Below are 15,767 nucleotides of genomic sequence, written 5' to 3'. Positions count from 1 at the left end.
ACTTCCCATTCATTTCTATGGGGTTTTTAAAGGCGTATTTATCAAAGGGTGAAATTTCACTTTCACCCATTGATAAATACGCCTTTCAAAATCCCATAGAAATGAATGGAGAGCTGCGGAATTTCACTCTAGTGGCAGAACTTCACTCTTTGATAAATTTACCCCTTAAGGTGAAGTGCTGATCAGGGAATGTCTGAGTGTACCTGAGCTAGGTTAGAAGTGGTATAGGACAGGACATAACACTTCCTGATTTTCCATAAGGAAATGTAGGGAAATACTGTATGCCCAAATGATGCAACCTTAAAGATAATTTGCAATAGCATGTAATGGGATGGTGCAGATTTCATGACCTGCACTGCATTATGGGTAGGCAGCAGAGATACGTGTTCAAACGGTCTGGGCGCACTAGGACCCTAGGCACATACCTGTGCTGCCTTCTCCAACTCTGGCCCTGCACATCCCAAAGAAAAATGAGCAGAGGATTGAGGTTGGTGGTGGTGGGGGAGAGGCAGCAATTGGATGATTGCCTTGGGCGCCCTGCCCTCTATATTCCTGACACAAAGGGTTCATACTGTCATCTAGAGGAAATCATTATAAAGAGTCCAATTCTTCTCTAGCCATCAGTAGGAATTGTGCTGCTATGGTTAGCACTCTTTCAGATATCCCTTGCAAAGCCCTGGGCAAATTACACAAGTACTGATTTTAGTCATGTGTGGGGTGTCTAATAAATTGGCTGACCACAATACATTTTTTTTTATATATTTTTAATTTATTTAGTTATTTGTAAATGTAACTGCTATTGAACACTGGTATGGGTCTGTCCTTTGCAAATTACTGCAGATCTTAACTACATATGGTACATATACCATTCAAACAGTGTTGCAGTAGCTTCACCCTAGGAAATAGTTGCTGGCAGGCTACACTAAAGGAACCTGAAGCAGGTTGGTCAGGATTATAACTGTGGGAATTGGCTGTGGTGGCTTATACCATAGTACCAGGGCCGCTTCTGCCATGAGGCAAGGTGAAACCCTTGCCTCAGGCGGCAGCGAGCGGCCAGTTACAAGGGGCAGCAAAAAGCCGCTTCTTGTAACTTTAAGAGCCGAACTTCCGGGTTTTAACCCGGAAATTCTGCTCCGCTAGTGCAAAGAGCGCTCTAGCGCTCAATGCATTAGCGATACTGCCCCCTGAAACCCGCTCCGACGCTACTTTTTAAGCGCGGAGCGGGAGAGGAGGGGGGCGGCATCTGGGCTGCCCAGAATCGGCGCTGCATAGTACAAATGTAAATAGAAATTGTGCTGTGCCATTACTTAGGCAAGCAGCTTTTGACTTGCAAAGCTGGCTATATGTAGACTCCCTGGAATAGGAGGGATGCATTAATGATATAATATATATTGATAATAATATATATTGATAAAGCAATTTACTGCTCTCCAGTGCTCTCTGTCTGCAGCCTGTTCTTCATATCCATCAGCCTCTAAAGAAACAGATATTCAAGGAGTAAAACTATAGAGCCACATGAAAAATTATGAAAAACATGCATGAAAAATCATGAAAAACATGCATGAAAAATCATGAAAAACATGCATTTTTTTGAGCCCTTCTCTCCTCCATTTATCTTAACTGAGGCCAATGTTGTGCTTGTCAGTGCAACTAAATATGGAAACATATAGAAACAGATCCACTCCTCTTCAAAATGAGAGAAGTGGGGAATAAAAGAGAAATAATGCTGAAAGCCAATTTTTACACTACCAAAGTGTAGTACAGTAAGTGCAATATAAAAAACAAAAATCATAAAGAGGAGGATATACTCACAGTTCACTCCAGTCTATAAGTGCATGTATCTGTAACAACCTCAAAAAGTTATGAGCAAAAAAAAATAAAGCAAAAGGGAGTAAAATTACAAGAATACCACTGACTTGAGGGTCGGTTTGGGTCCCCAAAAACCAAGTGATGCTGAAAATGATATAATGTATGACTTGCAAAATGATATTGAGTCACAGCCCCAAACTCTGGAAAAGGGTAATAAGGTAATTGAGGAGCCTGGTCAGAGGACCAGGCTGTCAGAGGACCAGGCTGTCCTCTGAGGGGGAGGATTTCCCCCCGTTACAGGTAATGCTTGGGGAGGATGATTCATCAAACCCCCATATCTCCTCATCTGGATGTGGGTCTGGGAGCCTTTCTATCACAGCTCATTGATGAGGAAGAGCATCCCATAGTTTTTCTCAGTTGAAAGTGGACAATTGAGAGCTGTGAAAAATTATGCGGTAGTGGAGCTCAAATGCCTGGCTATCAAGTGGGCATTGGACTCCCTCTGTTATTACCTTTAAGGAAGGAGTTTCTGATTGATCTCTGATCATGCTCCCCTCTCCTGGATGAAACAAAACAAAGGGTCAAATGCCAGGATAACCTGTTGGTTCTTGGCACTCCAGGAATTCAAGTATACAGTAGAGCACAGACCCGGGAACCAGAATATGAATGCAGATGCTTTGTCCCGAGTCCATTGTCTAGGGCGGCTCTACTAGTGCCTCCACCTCCCATGGGTTAAGGCCAGGGCCGCCTTCAGAAATCACGGGGCCCTGTACGGCAACATTTTCTGGGCCCCGTGGTCCCCGTCCACCCTCAAGCCCCACCCCATATCTCGCCCACCCCACAGTAAAAAGGCCACACAGACATCAGAGCTAAAACATTAAACCCCCTAAGCTATAAAAAGCCATCGGTGGCCAGCCCCCCTCCCCTAGGGTTGCCACCCGGCCGGTATTTTACCGGCCTAGCCGGTAAAACACCTGCCAGGGCCGGGATTACAAATTTACCGGCAATGTAGCTGCCAGTAATTTGTAATACCCTTTACAAAAGCCCTTGCCCTCCAGTAAAAACGTACATTTCCTTTGGCTTCTGCGATGTGGCCCCGCCCCTTTTGCGGCGCTACCCTGTGGCTCTGCCCCTTTTTGCGTCACTGAACGACGGCTCCGCCCCCTTTGTGTCACAGCCCACCCCGTTTTTTTTTTTAAATGTGGCAACCCTACCCTCCCTACATGTTATAAAAAGCCATTAGTGATCAGGGGCCCCCCTGCAAGTAAAAAAAATTGATGGCCTTGGCCCCCCATCCCACAAGTTATAAGAAGCCAGTGATCAGGGGCCCCACTGCAAGTAAAAAAAATTGATGGCCTAGCCCCCCCCTCACAAGTTATAAAAAGCCAGTGATTAGGGGCCCCCTGCAAGTAAAAAAAATAAAATTGATGGCCTGGGCCCCCACGGTAAAAGCCATTGGTGGCCTCCTTTAAGTTAGAAAAAAATTGGAGGCCAGGGTTTTGTGTTTAAGGCGGGCCCGACCATGCTTCCCTTACTTGATTAGCATGCTGCCAGCTTCAGAATATAGGACAGCAGCTCTGTGCACACAAGATTTTTCTCCTATTCAGATTCTCTGTACTCTCATTGGTTCTTTAAGGATAAATTCCGGTAAAGCTGCATTGGGATTGGGTAGGCTGGAGGGGAAGTTCCTACTACACCTAACCAATCTTTAGGTTCCATTCATTTAAGAAACACCAGAGGGTTAACCAGCCAGAGGTGTGGGCTGGTCAGCCAAGTGGTGTTTAAGGGAGTGAGCAGCAGATGTGTAGTGTGTGAGTAGGAGCTGCCCTGTATTTTCACCAGCTTTCTGAGACCAGATGGCTTGGGGTCTGCTAGCAAGTTGGAGATTTGGCCGGTAGGTTTTCCCAGAGACCAACCGGGTTTAGGCTGGCTCCTGTACAAAATCATGTTTTAAAGAGACAGTAATTCAAAAAAATTCGACCTTCGAATTTCTACGTTTTTTCAACTTCGAATTGAAGTATGACTATTCCCTAGTCAAAGTACACAAAAAATAGTTTTGAAGTTTTCCACTTCGAAACTTCACCTCAACCTTTGATAAATATGCCCCTTAGAGACAGGAACATTTTGGAAAAACGGTAAAAAATAAAAAATGGAAAGCAATTGAAAAAAGTGTTTATTTCTGGAGAACAATCTGAAAACAATTCAACTAAAAAAGTGTTTGGAAGGTAAACAGCCCCTTTAAAGACATTACATTATGGAAGCAAAACTAATATTTATTGGATTATGGAATGTCCCAAGTAGTCCAGGTAGATGTTGATATATAGTAAACAATTATCCTAGTGATAAGAGAAAATATTTACATACTTCCTTTGACTTTTGCAGTTGAGTTCATGTTCCAAAGCCACTGCAGAAATGACCATGTTGAACAAGAATTACTGAAAAGATAAAACTATATTCTTACCTTTTCATATTGTGGAAAATATCTATTTGTTGCTTTTTCCTTAATATTTGCTTTTTGTTTGTCCTTGCCAGCATTGACAATGAAGACCATACACATAGTCAAAAGGTCACGTATGCCATCTACATACATGTCAATACTGAAATGAAAATAAGATATGAAATTAGGTTCTGTTCTTATAAAACAGCCTTTTATTCTCCAAAAATGGCCAAAGCATCAATATCTGTTACAGATTGCCAGCGCAGTTGCAGGTATGGCTCAAAAGCATGTACATTATTTTGTATGCCGGCAAATGTAGGGAAGCTGTAATGGCGGAGCTCTACCTGCACAAGCTATCTCACCTCATCAGTCGCATACTCACTACTTAATTTGTACCACCATGGATGTCTTAATAAAGCCTTATTGATCTTACTTTATGCGGGTAAAGTTTTACACTAGTTTGTAACAGACAAAATAATATTTTTGGGGTCAACTGCCCATAGGTAACTATAACCCATTTATAAAAAGGGATCATTTACCATTAATGTTCCTATACAGTATGAGGGCATAGCAATATGCATAAATGCAGACAAAATGGCATATTGTCTATGAGTAATGAGGCAGCAATACAATTATTTTATTAACTGTTTCCCCAAAAACCAGCAAGACAAACGTCCTTACAAAAGTCTCACATTCAGGTACTTTCTGTACATGTTGTATTTTCCAGCAATGTAAGATAAAATGCCTTTAGTTTGTCTCAGATTCATCCCATCCATTTGAACCAGAGGAATCTGTTCAAACTTCCATCTATGCAAATAAAAACAAAATGAGCATCCAGGCGAGTCTGATTTTAGCTTTATATTATATTTTCTTAGCACACAGGTCCATATCTGAATAAAGCACTGCCACTGTTGACAATGGAAATTTCCTACAAGCGAAAGCTGCAGAATTGTAATTAAATTGTATGCTAGAAAGGAATAAATGTTTTTCAATCTCAATAATTCAGTCTTCCAATTAAATTTTTGGTCAAAATTCACATTTATGGGTAAAAAAAATACTCATTTTTTGAGATTTATTATACCCCACCCCTGGAAATAGCCTGAATTCGAAAATACACCATCTAAAACCTGTCGAGGTCATGTGGGAGTCAGTGGCAGAGGTCCCTTGAACCAATTGAAGGTCTTAAAAGCCTTCATGATGTTCGAGTTTTTTTCTGAGGGTTTTACCCGTAAACTTAAACCATCTGAGATATTCGAGATTTTTCCCACAGAAAACTCGATTAATTTGAGTTGTCGGCTTTCGCAACTCGAACTCACAGAATCTAGTTTTTTTCAACCGATGGGATGCCCTCCAGTGATGTCACCAGCCTTACGCATTTTGTCTGTCTCTGAGTAAGTCACAGACGAAACGCGTAAGGCTAGTGATGTCACTGGAGGGCGCCCCATCGGTTAACACAAGGAAAAGAATGCTGCTAGGAGTTCCAAAGCCATTTTGAGCACTCTGGCCAAAAGACTCTGTGTGGACATTTAACTGAGGGAGGTTCTCAACAGGACAAAACATAGATACGCATTCAAATTGTGAATGCCATGTGAGCGCATTTTAAACACTTGTATTTTAAAAATAAAAGGGTTATATAACACTATTGCTGCTGCATTTATCCTACAGCCCGCACTGGGCGGCGTGCTTCAAGATTGAGGAGATTAATATACATGCATTTGAACATAATCTGTTTGTGAGTACCCATCTGGATAGCCTAATGTAAGGAGAGTTATAAATAAATCCTTTATATATATCGCCTATGGCAGTGGTGAAGAAGGGTCTACAATTAGTGTGGTAATTATAATTAACATCCTTCGAGCACAAAGAAAAGGGGTCATATACACCAAACAATATTGCCCTGTCTGTTTGTTTTGTCCTGTGCCTCTGGTGCTAGCTTCTGTTATAGGTATTAGTATTCCTGGAACCTGGCTATAACAGATACTCATGGCACAACCTCTGATGTGCATTCTATAAGAAGGGATTTCACTGTAGTCATTTACCTGCAGTAGAGAGAAGTCTGAGAGCACCTAAGAACTTTGTTCTTCTATCATTAGTATAGCTTCTAGAAGCTATATATCTGCCCAACTGAATTGATTTCCAACTAGAAAGTCCTGCCCGTGATTCCTTAAAACCTGCAACAATACATAAAGATCTGTTACACAAATTGATCATTCTTATTTTCACATATTTAAAAATAAAATCATCATCATTATCAACCAAATATATGACACACTGCTTGCCTTTTCGTAAACTGAAAAGGTTTTGGCCTTCTGTATAAAGACATCAGGTTGCATTCCCTTTTCTTCACAAATCAGATTCAATCACTCTGGAGAACCAATATCATCAAACAAGTGATCATTTATTTGGTAGCACTACATGTGCCAGTGTTCACAGTGTGCATAACCCAATAGCCCAAAATGTAAACACAAGATTAAACCAACAAGGCTGTCAGTTCCACAATGGGGCCAGACATCATATATTACATTAACAAATTCAAATGCTGTACTGCCCTCCAGGGGCCTACTCCAGAAATACACGACAACTTGAGGCCATAGTTACAATAGTATCTGTATAAACATTGTTGCAGTTCTTTCCTACCTGTTACAATCTATCAATATATTCAGTGTTGCAAAAGTTCATTTCCCTGTAATAAATAAATAAAAAGCTTCATTACAAAAAACATTTGAGGCTGTGTGCATCATTTAAGCCATGTGGTTCAAGTGTATTCAGTATATCAATCCATTTTGCCTCACATTGCAATAACAGGTTTTTTCGGTCACCTCCTCTAATTGGTAATTTAACCTCTTCTAGTACAAGCCACCTAAGGCTCGCACTGGTGTGTTTATATTCAAATAAATATTTTCCCACAGGTGTATGGGTTTTTATTTCATTAGGATTAAAGTTAGTTACTGATCTCTTATGTTTGTTAATCCTTATTCGCACCTTTCTGGAGGTTTGACCCACATACATTTTGCCACATGGGCATTTCAGACCGTATATTACATAATCCATATTGCATGTACAGTATTGTTTAAAGGGATCCTGAAAACACATCAGTTAATAGTGCTACTCCAGCAGACCTCTGCACTGAAATCCATTTCTCAAAAGAGCAAACAGATTTTTTTATATTCAATTTTGAAATCTGACATGGGGCTAGACATTTTGTCAATTTCCCAGCTGCCCCTGGTCATGTGACTTGTGCCTGCACTTTAGGAGAGAAATGCTTTCTGGCAGGCTGCTGCTTTTCCTTCTTAATGTAATGGAAGGTGTCTCAGTGGGACATTGGTTTTTACTATTGAGTGTTGTTCTTAGATCTGCCAGGCAGCTGTTATCTTGTGTTAGGGAGCTGTTATCTGGTTACCTTCCCATTGTTCTTTTGTTTGGCTGCTGGGGGAGAAAGGGGAGGGTGGTGATATCACTCCAACTTGCAGTACAGAAGTAAAGAGTGATTGAAGTTTATCAGAGCACAAGTCACATGACTGGGGCAGCTGGGAAATTGACAATATGTCTAGTCCCAAATCAGATTTCAAAATTGAATATAACAAAATCAGTTTGCTCTTTTGAGAAACGTATTTCAGTACAGAATTCTGCTGGAGTAGCACTATTAACTGATTCATTTTGAAAAAAAAATTTTTCCCATGACAGTATGCCTTTAACTGAAATTTTGTTGCCTTTTAGTGGGTGGGTTACAAAATCCCCTTTTATAATTGAGTTACAGCAACCACAGTTAAGGCATGGAAACATCCCCATTTTTGGTGTGCTTAAGAATCTAGTTTCATTTTGTCTTTTATATACATCAGATCTGACCAAATTCCCTGCTAGGTTTGGGCCTCTTTTGTATGAGAATAATGGGAGTTCCCTACAATTTTTCCAAAGTACTGCATCTTTTTGTAATATGGACCAATGGTGATTAATCAGTTTCTGGATGGGCTTACTGTTAGATCCAAATTTAGATACAAATGGTATTTGTTCAAATCTTTGTTTTTTATTGTTTTATCCAGCAGGGTGTCTCTTTTAATCTGCAATACCTCATCCCTTATTTTTACCAATACATCTCTTTTGTATCCCCTTGCTACAAATTTTTCAAGAAGGCTATTTGCACTATTTAAATATTTCTGATCTGTAGAGGCAATACGTCTTACCCTTAAAAATTGTCCCTTAGGAATGCCTTTTATTGTACTCGGTGTGTGGTAGCTATTCTTATGCAGCATGTTATTACGCTTAGTAGGTTTATTGTACAAATCTGTTTCTAGTGTTTCTTCTTTCTTTATTAAATTTACATCCAAAAAATGTACTGCATCACTACTGTATTCCATAGTAAATTTTACAGTTGGATGTTGCGTGTTGATAAATTGCAGAAATTCATTTAACAATGTTTCACTAGAATCCCACAACAAAAAAATATCATCTACAATGCGTAAGTAGCATTTTATGTGGGTTTTGAAATCATTCTGTCCCAGTATTATATTCTGCTCAATGTAATGCATGAATATATTTGCATAACTAGGTGCTAGGTTACTTCCCATAGCTGTACCCTGTGTTTGAATGTAATAGGTATTATAAAACCGGAAGTAATTTTTCCTCAGTACTATGGAAAGTAACTCTAGCAGGAAGTATAGATTGTGAGGCAATTTCGTGGCCAATAGTGCTTCTTCAATGTAGTGTACGCCTTCTATGTGTGGGATCGAAGTGTACAGGGATTGTACATCTATACTACATAGAATCCAGTCTTTTCCCACTTTTGTAAATTCTTTTAATCTGCATAAAACGTCGGTAGTATCCCTCAGGCATTCTGGTATGTTTATTACAATTTCTTGCAAGAATGCATCAACAAATTGTGATAATGGTTGTATTATGGAACTCATGCCCGATACAATTGGTCTGCCTGGGGATTTACTAAGCTTTTGTGTATTTTTGGTAGTAAATATAATACAGGTACACGGGGGGGGGTGGTTATAAGAAACTCTTTGTTATTTTTTGTAATAATGCCCGATTCAAATGCACTTGTTGTGGGATCTGAGTATAACGTTTCATAATGGTCTGTATTATTTAATTGTCTCAATGCCTCATCAATGTAATCACATCTGTTTAGAATAACAATGCCTCCCCCTTTATCTGCTTTTTTAACTATGATGTCGGCATTATTTTCCAAACTACTTAAAGGGGAAGGAAACCTAGTCGGCGCAAACCCCCCACCCCCCCTCCCGTTTGTTGCCCACCCTCCTTCCTCCCCCCTGGCCTACCCGTCCCGCTGGGCAAATGCCCCTAACTTGTTACTTACCCTTCTGCGCAGGTCCAGTCCAGGGAGTTCACCGACGACATCTTCTTCCACGCGATCTTCTTCCTGCTGTGAACGGCATTTTGGCGCATGCGCAGTAGGATAATTTCGCCGGTACGGATCTACTGCGCATGCGCCAAAAGTCACGCGCAGTAGATTGTACCGGCGAAATGATCCTACTGCGCATGCGCCGTTCAAAGCAGGAAGAAGATCGCGTGGAAGAAGAAGTCGTCGGTGAACTCCCTGGACTGGACCTGCGCACAAGGGTAAGTAACAAGTTAGGGGCATTTGCCCAGCGGGAAGGGTAGGCCAGGGGGGAGGAGGGAGGAGGGAGGGTGGGCAACAAACGGGAGGGGGGTGGGGGGTTTGCGCCGTGTAGCTTTTCTTCCCCTTTAAAGCCTTACGTTCAGCTGTTGTTATATTATTATGTTTCTTATCAGTTTTAGGGTTCCAAATTTTCCCTACCTCATGTAGAACTACATCCTCAAACAGTGTTAGAGCATCATTATTTATATCAGGTACAAAATGTTTAGGTTTAAATTTCGCCAATCAATCATCAGTTTAATTTTTAGTTTAATTGACCTTGTATCTTCGCCGGGAATCAAAATGAATTTTTAATTTCAGTCTCCTTATGAACTTAAAAAAGTCTGTTTTCCATTCAAACAAATTGGTCTTATATGTGGGTATAAATACCAAACCCTTATTTATCACATCCCTCTCTTTCGCAGTTATGTTATAGTCTAGGAGTTTTATAATCAAGCCATCCGCCTTAGTGTCAGTGTTCAAAGTATCTGTTACCTTGTGCAGAGGTACAGTCTGTCCTAAGGTCGGTAGAACTGTCGAGGAGTCTGCTTCCTCCCGTTCCTCTGGGATTTCCATCTGCACCGGGGCCTCCTATGGTGCTGCGATCGGTGGTGCGCTTCCTGTATTCTCCTCCCCCAGCATCTCTCCTCTGCCATCCCTGACTGTAATAAGATTGCTGGCGTTAGGGGAACTCTTCCACATCGCTGTTTAGCACTTCTTCTGAATCGCTGCCTCCGGAGCTCCACTGTGATGGTCCAGTATGGTGCCGCTCTCTCCAGGAGTCACGTGGTCTATGGCGTCCCGTCAGTCCAAACCTTTTCTTCACTTTGCAGGAAGGGTTGTGACATTATAACCTCCATAAATTCAGTGGTACCTTCCACATACATATCAATCCTGGAAGAGAACAAAAAAAGTATACACCCCTCTATAAGGGGATTCTAAATCTGTATTATCCAGGAAGACCTTATGGGGAGAAGCCTAGTCATAGCTAGGAAGTCACAAAGGAAGCACTGCAGGGATGGGGTTCCATTTCCAGATAAGCACATGGTAACAACATGCCTTCTACCCACCCTAGGTAATGAGTAGCAAAGTTTGGTGCATCTCAGCTAGATGAGTGAGGCTGTAGAATGTTTACCATGGTACAGGCTTCTAAAACACTAGGCCCATGGCTAAATCAGTCAGGTGTGGTTAGTCTTCTGTACAGGCCTGGATTCAAGGAGATATGGGTTCTGGTTGCCTGCTCCTACCCATGAAATGGATAGGGCATGTAAGAGTACTGTATATCTTTATATGTATAAGTCTTTTTATTAAATTTATTCCAAATAATTTGTCCATTTGGAATAAATAAAGCAAAATGTGGCAGGGTGTGATAGTTATGCAAAAACTGATTCTACCTAGGGCACCTGTCTGGTTTTGACCTGGACAGCCCAGTTTTCAGGAGGGCTGTATGCTCCCACATCTACCTGATACCTCTTGGGTATCTTAAAGAAAAAGGAAAGTCATTTATACTTGGGGGGTGCCAAAAGTTAGGCACCCCAAGTGGTTGTTTTTACTTACCTGACACTCCAGGCCGGTGCTCTGATCAGCAGAAAAATGCACCGGCCCGGGGTTCATCCAGTGAGTACCACAGAGTGATCATATACTTCGCTTTTCAAATTTCCCAGGGCAGATGCATGTGCAGTAGAACAAAATACAGGAAGAGGATCACTCTGTGGTGATCGCTGGAAGAAGCCAGGGCTGGTTTTCTGCTGAATGTCAGGTAAGTAAATACAATCACTTGGGGTGCCTAAATTTTGGCACCCCCAAGCATAAAAGCACTTTCCTTCTCTTTTAAGGAGGGACATGGGTCTGACTTACCACTGTGTGAGAGGCTACTTTATTCTAAAAGAGTGGCAAGGGGCCAGTTTGAGCAAATCCCCACAAACAAAGCAATTTATAACTTATACTCATAACTACACATAATTAGCATAAGTATTACTTTACATGTACAGTATAAATACTGGATAATTTGTCACTACAGAAAGATTACATTGCTACCTTTACCATTCCCCTAACTGTCCTGATTTTCATGGGACAGTCCTAATGTGTGCACCACAGTTGAGGACCTTCAGATTTCCCTATTTACATTAGAAACCTCTGAACAAATCAATAACTCTCTGGGGTTTCTACAGCAGCCTGCGTCAATAGGGGCAGCACAGATGATCCAAAAGTATCAGGCACACATGTTACTCTAATGCCAGAAATGATCCAAACAGAACCTTTTAAAGAGTAATGGCATCGGATTCATGTCAAAGTACATTTGCTAGAAAAGTAAAGCTTCATCTTTGAGAGAATTTTTTTCTTATAGAATATTGTGTTTCAGAGGTGCAAATAAAACACTTTCCATAAGTATGCATGCCTTTATTACAGATTATCATTTGATTTACACTATTATTACTATAAACATAACACTTAATAAAATGTAACAAAAGAAGATTGGAGAAAAGAAACTTAAAGGTTAAAGGGGACCTGTCATCCGAAAAAAAAATATTCCAAATCCTATTTTTCACATTAGTCAAGCAGGCAGGAGCCATTTTGTGGATACTTTTATTAAGGCAAGTCTTGCATCATATCAAAATCTTGTTTGCGCACCAGAATACACAATTAAATTATAAAGAGAGAGGGGGAACGTGGAGAGTGCAGTCAGGCCTAAGGCATAGAAGCGGGGCAGGCAATAGTTGATTGCAGGGATGCACCGAATCCAGGATTCGGTTCGGGATTTGGCCAGGATTTGGCCTTTTTCAGCAGGATTCGGCCAAATCCTTCTGCCCAGCCGAACCGAATCTGAATTTGCATATGCAAATTAGGAGCAGGGAGGGAAACCGCGTGAATTTTTGTTAGAAAACGAGGAAGTAAAAAATGTTTTCCCCTTCCCACCCCTAATTTGCAGGGGGTCCGGCCGAATCCAAAATAGTGGATTCGGTGCATCCCTAGTTGATTGACAGCTAAGAAATGTAATTGCATTTACAACAGCTATGAATGCTAAGAATATTAGCAAGAAACTACTAAATGTCAAGTGGTACAGAGGCGGAGTTAGTCTGGGATAACAGACAATTACATGTTAATCTCAAACGCACCTTGAACTAATGCTTCAAACTGTTCTCTGGTTTTTAAAAACTCTTCCTCAAACTGCCAAAAGGAAAAACATGCAAATAATTGTGCTAGAAGAAGTGTTATATTATTACAAGTCTTTGTGACTGACACTTTAGAGCAAGATAATTCTTAGCGGGCAAGTAAAGGCTAAGAATATAAAAATAAGCGTAAAATTGTGTATTTGCACTAACCTCAACCCCAGCTGCTGCTAGAAGCCAGCGTATAGATTCCATTTTGCCTCTTCCATTTAAGTAATAGAGTTTGGGTTTTTGGGACATATTGTATATTTTACATACCCTACATGACAATAGTTTATTAACTAATGCATATCAGACAAGATAAAATACAAGGAATTGTGATGGATATTAGTCAAAAAGCACCACTTTTTTTATTGTTAACAACCTAATGTCTACATAAAGCAGAGTAGCAGGGAAAATGCACAGCCAAATAGAACTGATTGGTCAGATAGGTGTGTGGGTGGCATTATGACTCAGTTGGCCCACACACAAACCCAAATAACATACATAATTACTGTAATTTGGTCAAACTGTATGAAAATCTGGTATGAATGTGGCCATCTGTTTTGCAAGTATAAAATAGCATTAATGATTTAACCAGAGTAATGTTTTCTAGTCCTCTTCATGTTTTAAATGTAGATAGAATGCTGCAAACAAATAATTTAATATAAAAAGTGACAAGCAAGAAACAGAATGCAGGCTCTGCAGTCAGTTCCTAAATGTGTAGGATCTACACCCCCGTAGTACTCTAGGTACATGTTCTAGGACAAAGGTGCGAATTGAGATATGGAACCTAAAGAAGTAATGGGATCAAGCCATACATTTGAGCTGATATAGCAACAGCTATTCATTGTACTTAATACATCCTTGTTTTGATCAATGCAATGTATTATTCTATTTTTATAAAGCCAATATCCCCTGACTAAGGTGCTGATGCACCAAAACTATATTTTGAGCATACATTGTTCAGTTAGTCTCACCTATGCCATGCTGAGGCTAGGAACCCTTCTGTATGCAAGTTCTGTTTAAACTTTGCACTTTTCCTGGATTTGCATAAATTGAGACAGCAATGTGCACAACAGATGGACAAAGAGCAAGTCAGCCAAATGAAAACTATGTTCAATTGTGAGGACTTGCTGAATTATGTAACCACAAAAATCTAAAAAAGAATCTAATCATTACAATGGCTTGGAGTTCTCAGTAAATGTCACATAGAAATAATTGAATTCCCGTGAGGCTTAAAACAAAGAAAGTGTTGTTCAGATTAGGCCATGGGTCAGTTCTCTGTGAGACTTTTGTTGCAGCACAAGCGGAGAAACTACAGCACCGTATTACCAACCTCACCATCTTATCTGCAGGGAAAATGTTATTATGTGAGAAAAGAAATAAGTAATTCACAAGTCAATGTCAGCAGACATTATTAGAGGTCCTAACCCAGTAGGGACATCTTGGGAAGAAGATTTGCCCAGTGTCTGTGCCTGACACCTTTATCCTATCAGATGGATAGATCTGCTTCATCAGGCCTGTGTCACACAAGGAGATTAAGTGAGTCAGGCTGTAGAAAGAAGAGCATGAGGAGAATGGCTTACAGATTTTGGATGAAACAAAAAAGAACCCATGGCCAATGGAGTTATTACTTTATATGCTACCACCTCTGTATTAACTTGGTCATACAAGCATAAGCATACAACTGTATTTTGAGCAGGTCAATAAAGGAGTAGGTGTTTCCCAAACTCAGCACCAAAGTGTAAGACCAAATCGGACCGACGCTAATGTCTGCTTAATGTTAAACTAAATATTTAAGTCTCATATGCAGCCTGAATGGCAATGTTATGCACCTCGATATGGTCACGTTTCTATAAATTTAGTGATGAGCAGTAACTAAAGGTAAAACTATGCATAACTGGGATGTTGTAGAACTACAGCTCAAGTAATCAAAACAAAAAAATGGAAGAGGAACTCCAGCAGAATAACTGCAAAACATTTATTCCAGGTATAAATAATTTGCAGTTATTCTGCTGGAGTTCCTTTTTCATTTTTGGTTTTGATTCACTGGTATAGTTGAGTTGCAAGCACAGAGCATCTACATGGAAGTCGAACGCAACACTTTAATTGTATTGTACAGACCGCCAACAACCTTTTTTTGAACTACAGCTCAAGTAAGTACAAATGTCTTCCTTTTTCTAGAAAAGTACATTTTTAAATACAAAATATATATAATGTGCCTGCAGCAGAGAACCTTTGTTGCATCTTTAATAAGTATGTAAACTCAAAAATAAAATGATGTATAATAAAAAGAAATTGTATTTGTTAACGTTCCAACATTTCCATTGGTTTTACAGTTGTTAATACAACTGCTACTGAAAGCAGCATCGGTCTCCTTCTGTTCTCTGCCCTGGTGCTTCTGACCTTAAAAACACTGTAGCAGAAACCAACTGTTTGACAGCATACAAGGCTGTTATCTGCTACATTGTTTCAAGAGTTCAAACCAGCAGTGCAGAAAGGGACAGAATATACTGCTTTTATTTCAGTTACATTACCTACTGTAATTACTGTCTTGGTGCTTCTTACTTTTGATACACTGTAGAAGAAGCCAACTGATTAACACACAGTATGCAATGCTGTCTTCTGTTACATTGTTTCAAGAGTTAGAACCAGCATTGCAGAAAGGGACAGAATACACTGCTTTCATTGTAGTTGCATTAAAAATGACTGCCCTGGTGCTTCTTACTTTTGAAACACTGTAGTAGAA

The 15,767-nt window shown here is 40.3% G+C and overlaps 1 protein-coding gene across 1 annotated transcript; it reads right to left on the bottom strand.

Annotated features, from left to right (window-relative positions):
* Positions 1–3,979: 3,979 nt before the first annotated feature.
* LOC108716906 (glutathione S-transferase 3) lies at positions 3,980–14,985 on the bottom strand. Its single transcript, XM_041563194.1, has 5 exons — positions 13,190–14,985; positions 12,983–13,034; positions 5,473–5,489; positions 4,928–5,046; positions 3,980–4,406 (listed from the first exon to the last, which is right to left on the bottom strand). Exons 1-5 carry the CDS (start codon positions 13,274–13,276, stop codon positions 4,259–4,261), a joined length of 423 nt encoding a protein of 140 aa, XP_041419128.1. The 5' UTR covers positions 13,277–14,985; the 3' UTR covers positions 3,980–4,258.
* Positions 14,986–15,767: the final 782 nt, after the last annotated feature.

Source organism: Xenopus laevis, chromosome 5L (assembly GCF_017654675.1).
Source record: "Xenopus laevis strain J_2021 chromosome 5L, Xenopus_laevis_v10.1, whole genome shotgun sequence".
NCBI lineage: Eukaryota > Metazoa > Chordata > Amphibia > Anura > Pipidae > Xenopus > Xenopus laevis.
Note: the sequence above shows the minus strand (reverse complement) of the source record. Positions and strands in the feature narration are given on the sequence as shown.

Coding starts and splice junctions, on each gene's coding strand:
- LOC108716906 (XM_041563194.1), bottom strand. CDS start 13,276: ATGTCCCAAAAACCCAAACTCTATTACTTAAATGGAAGAGGCAAAATG. Junction 13,035..13,189: donor TAGCAGCAGCTGGGGTTGAG/GTTAGTGCAAAT, acceptor TCCTTTTGGCAG/TTTGAGGAAGAGTTTTTAAA. Junction 4,407..4,927: donor TACCTGAATGTGAGACTTTT/GTAAGGACGTTT, acceptor TTTTCATTTCAG/TATTGACATGTATGTAGATG.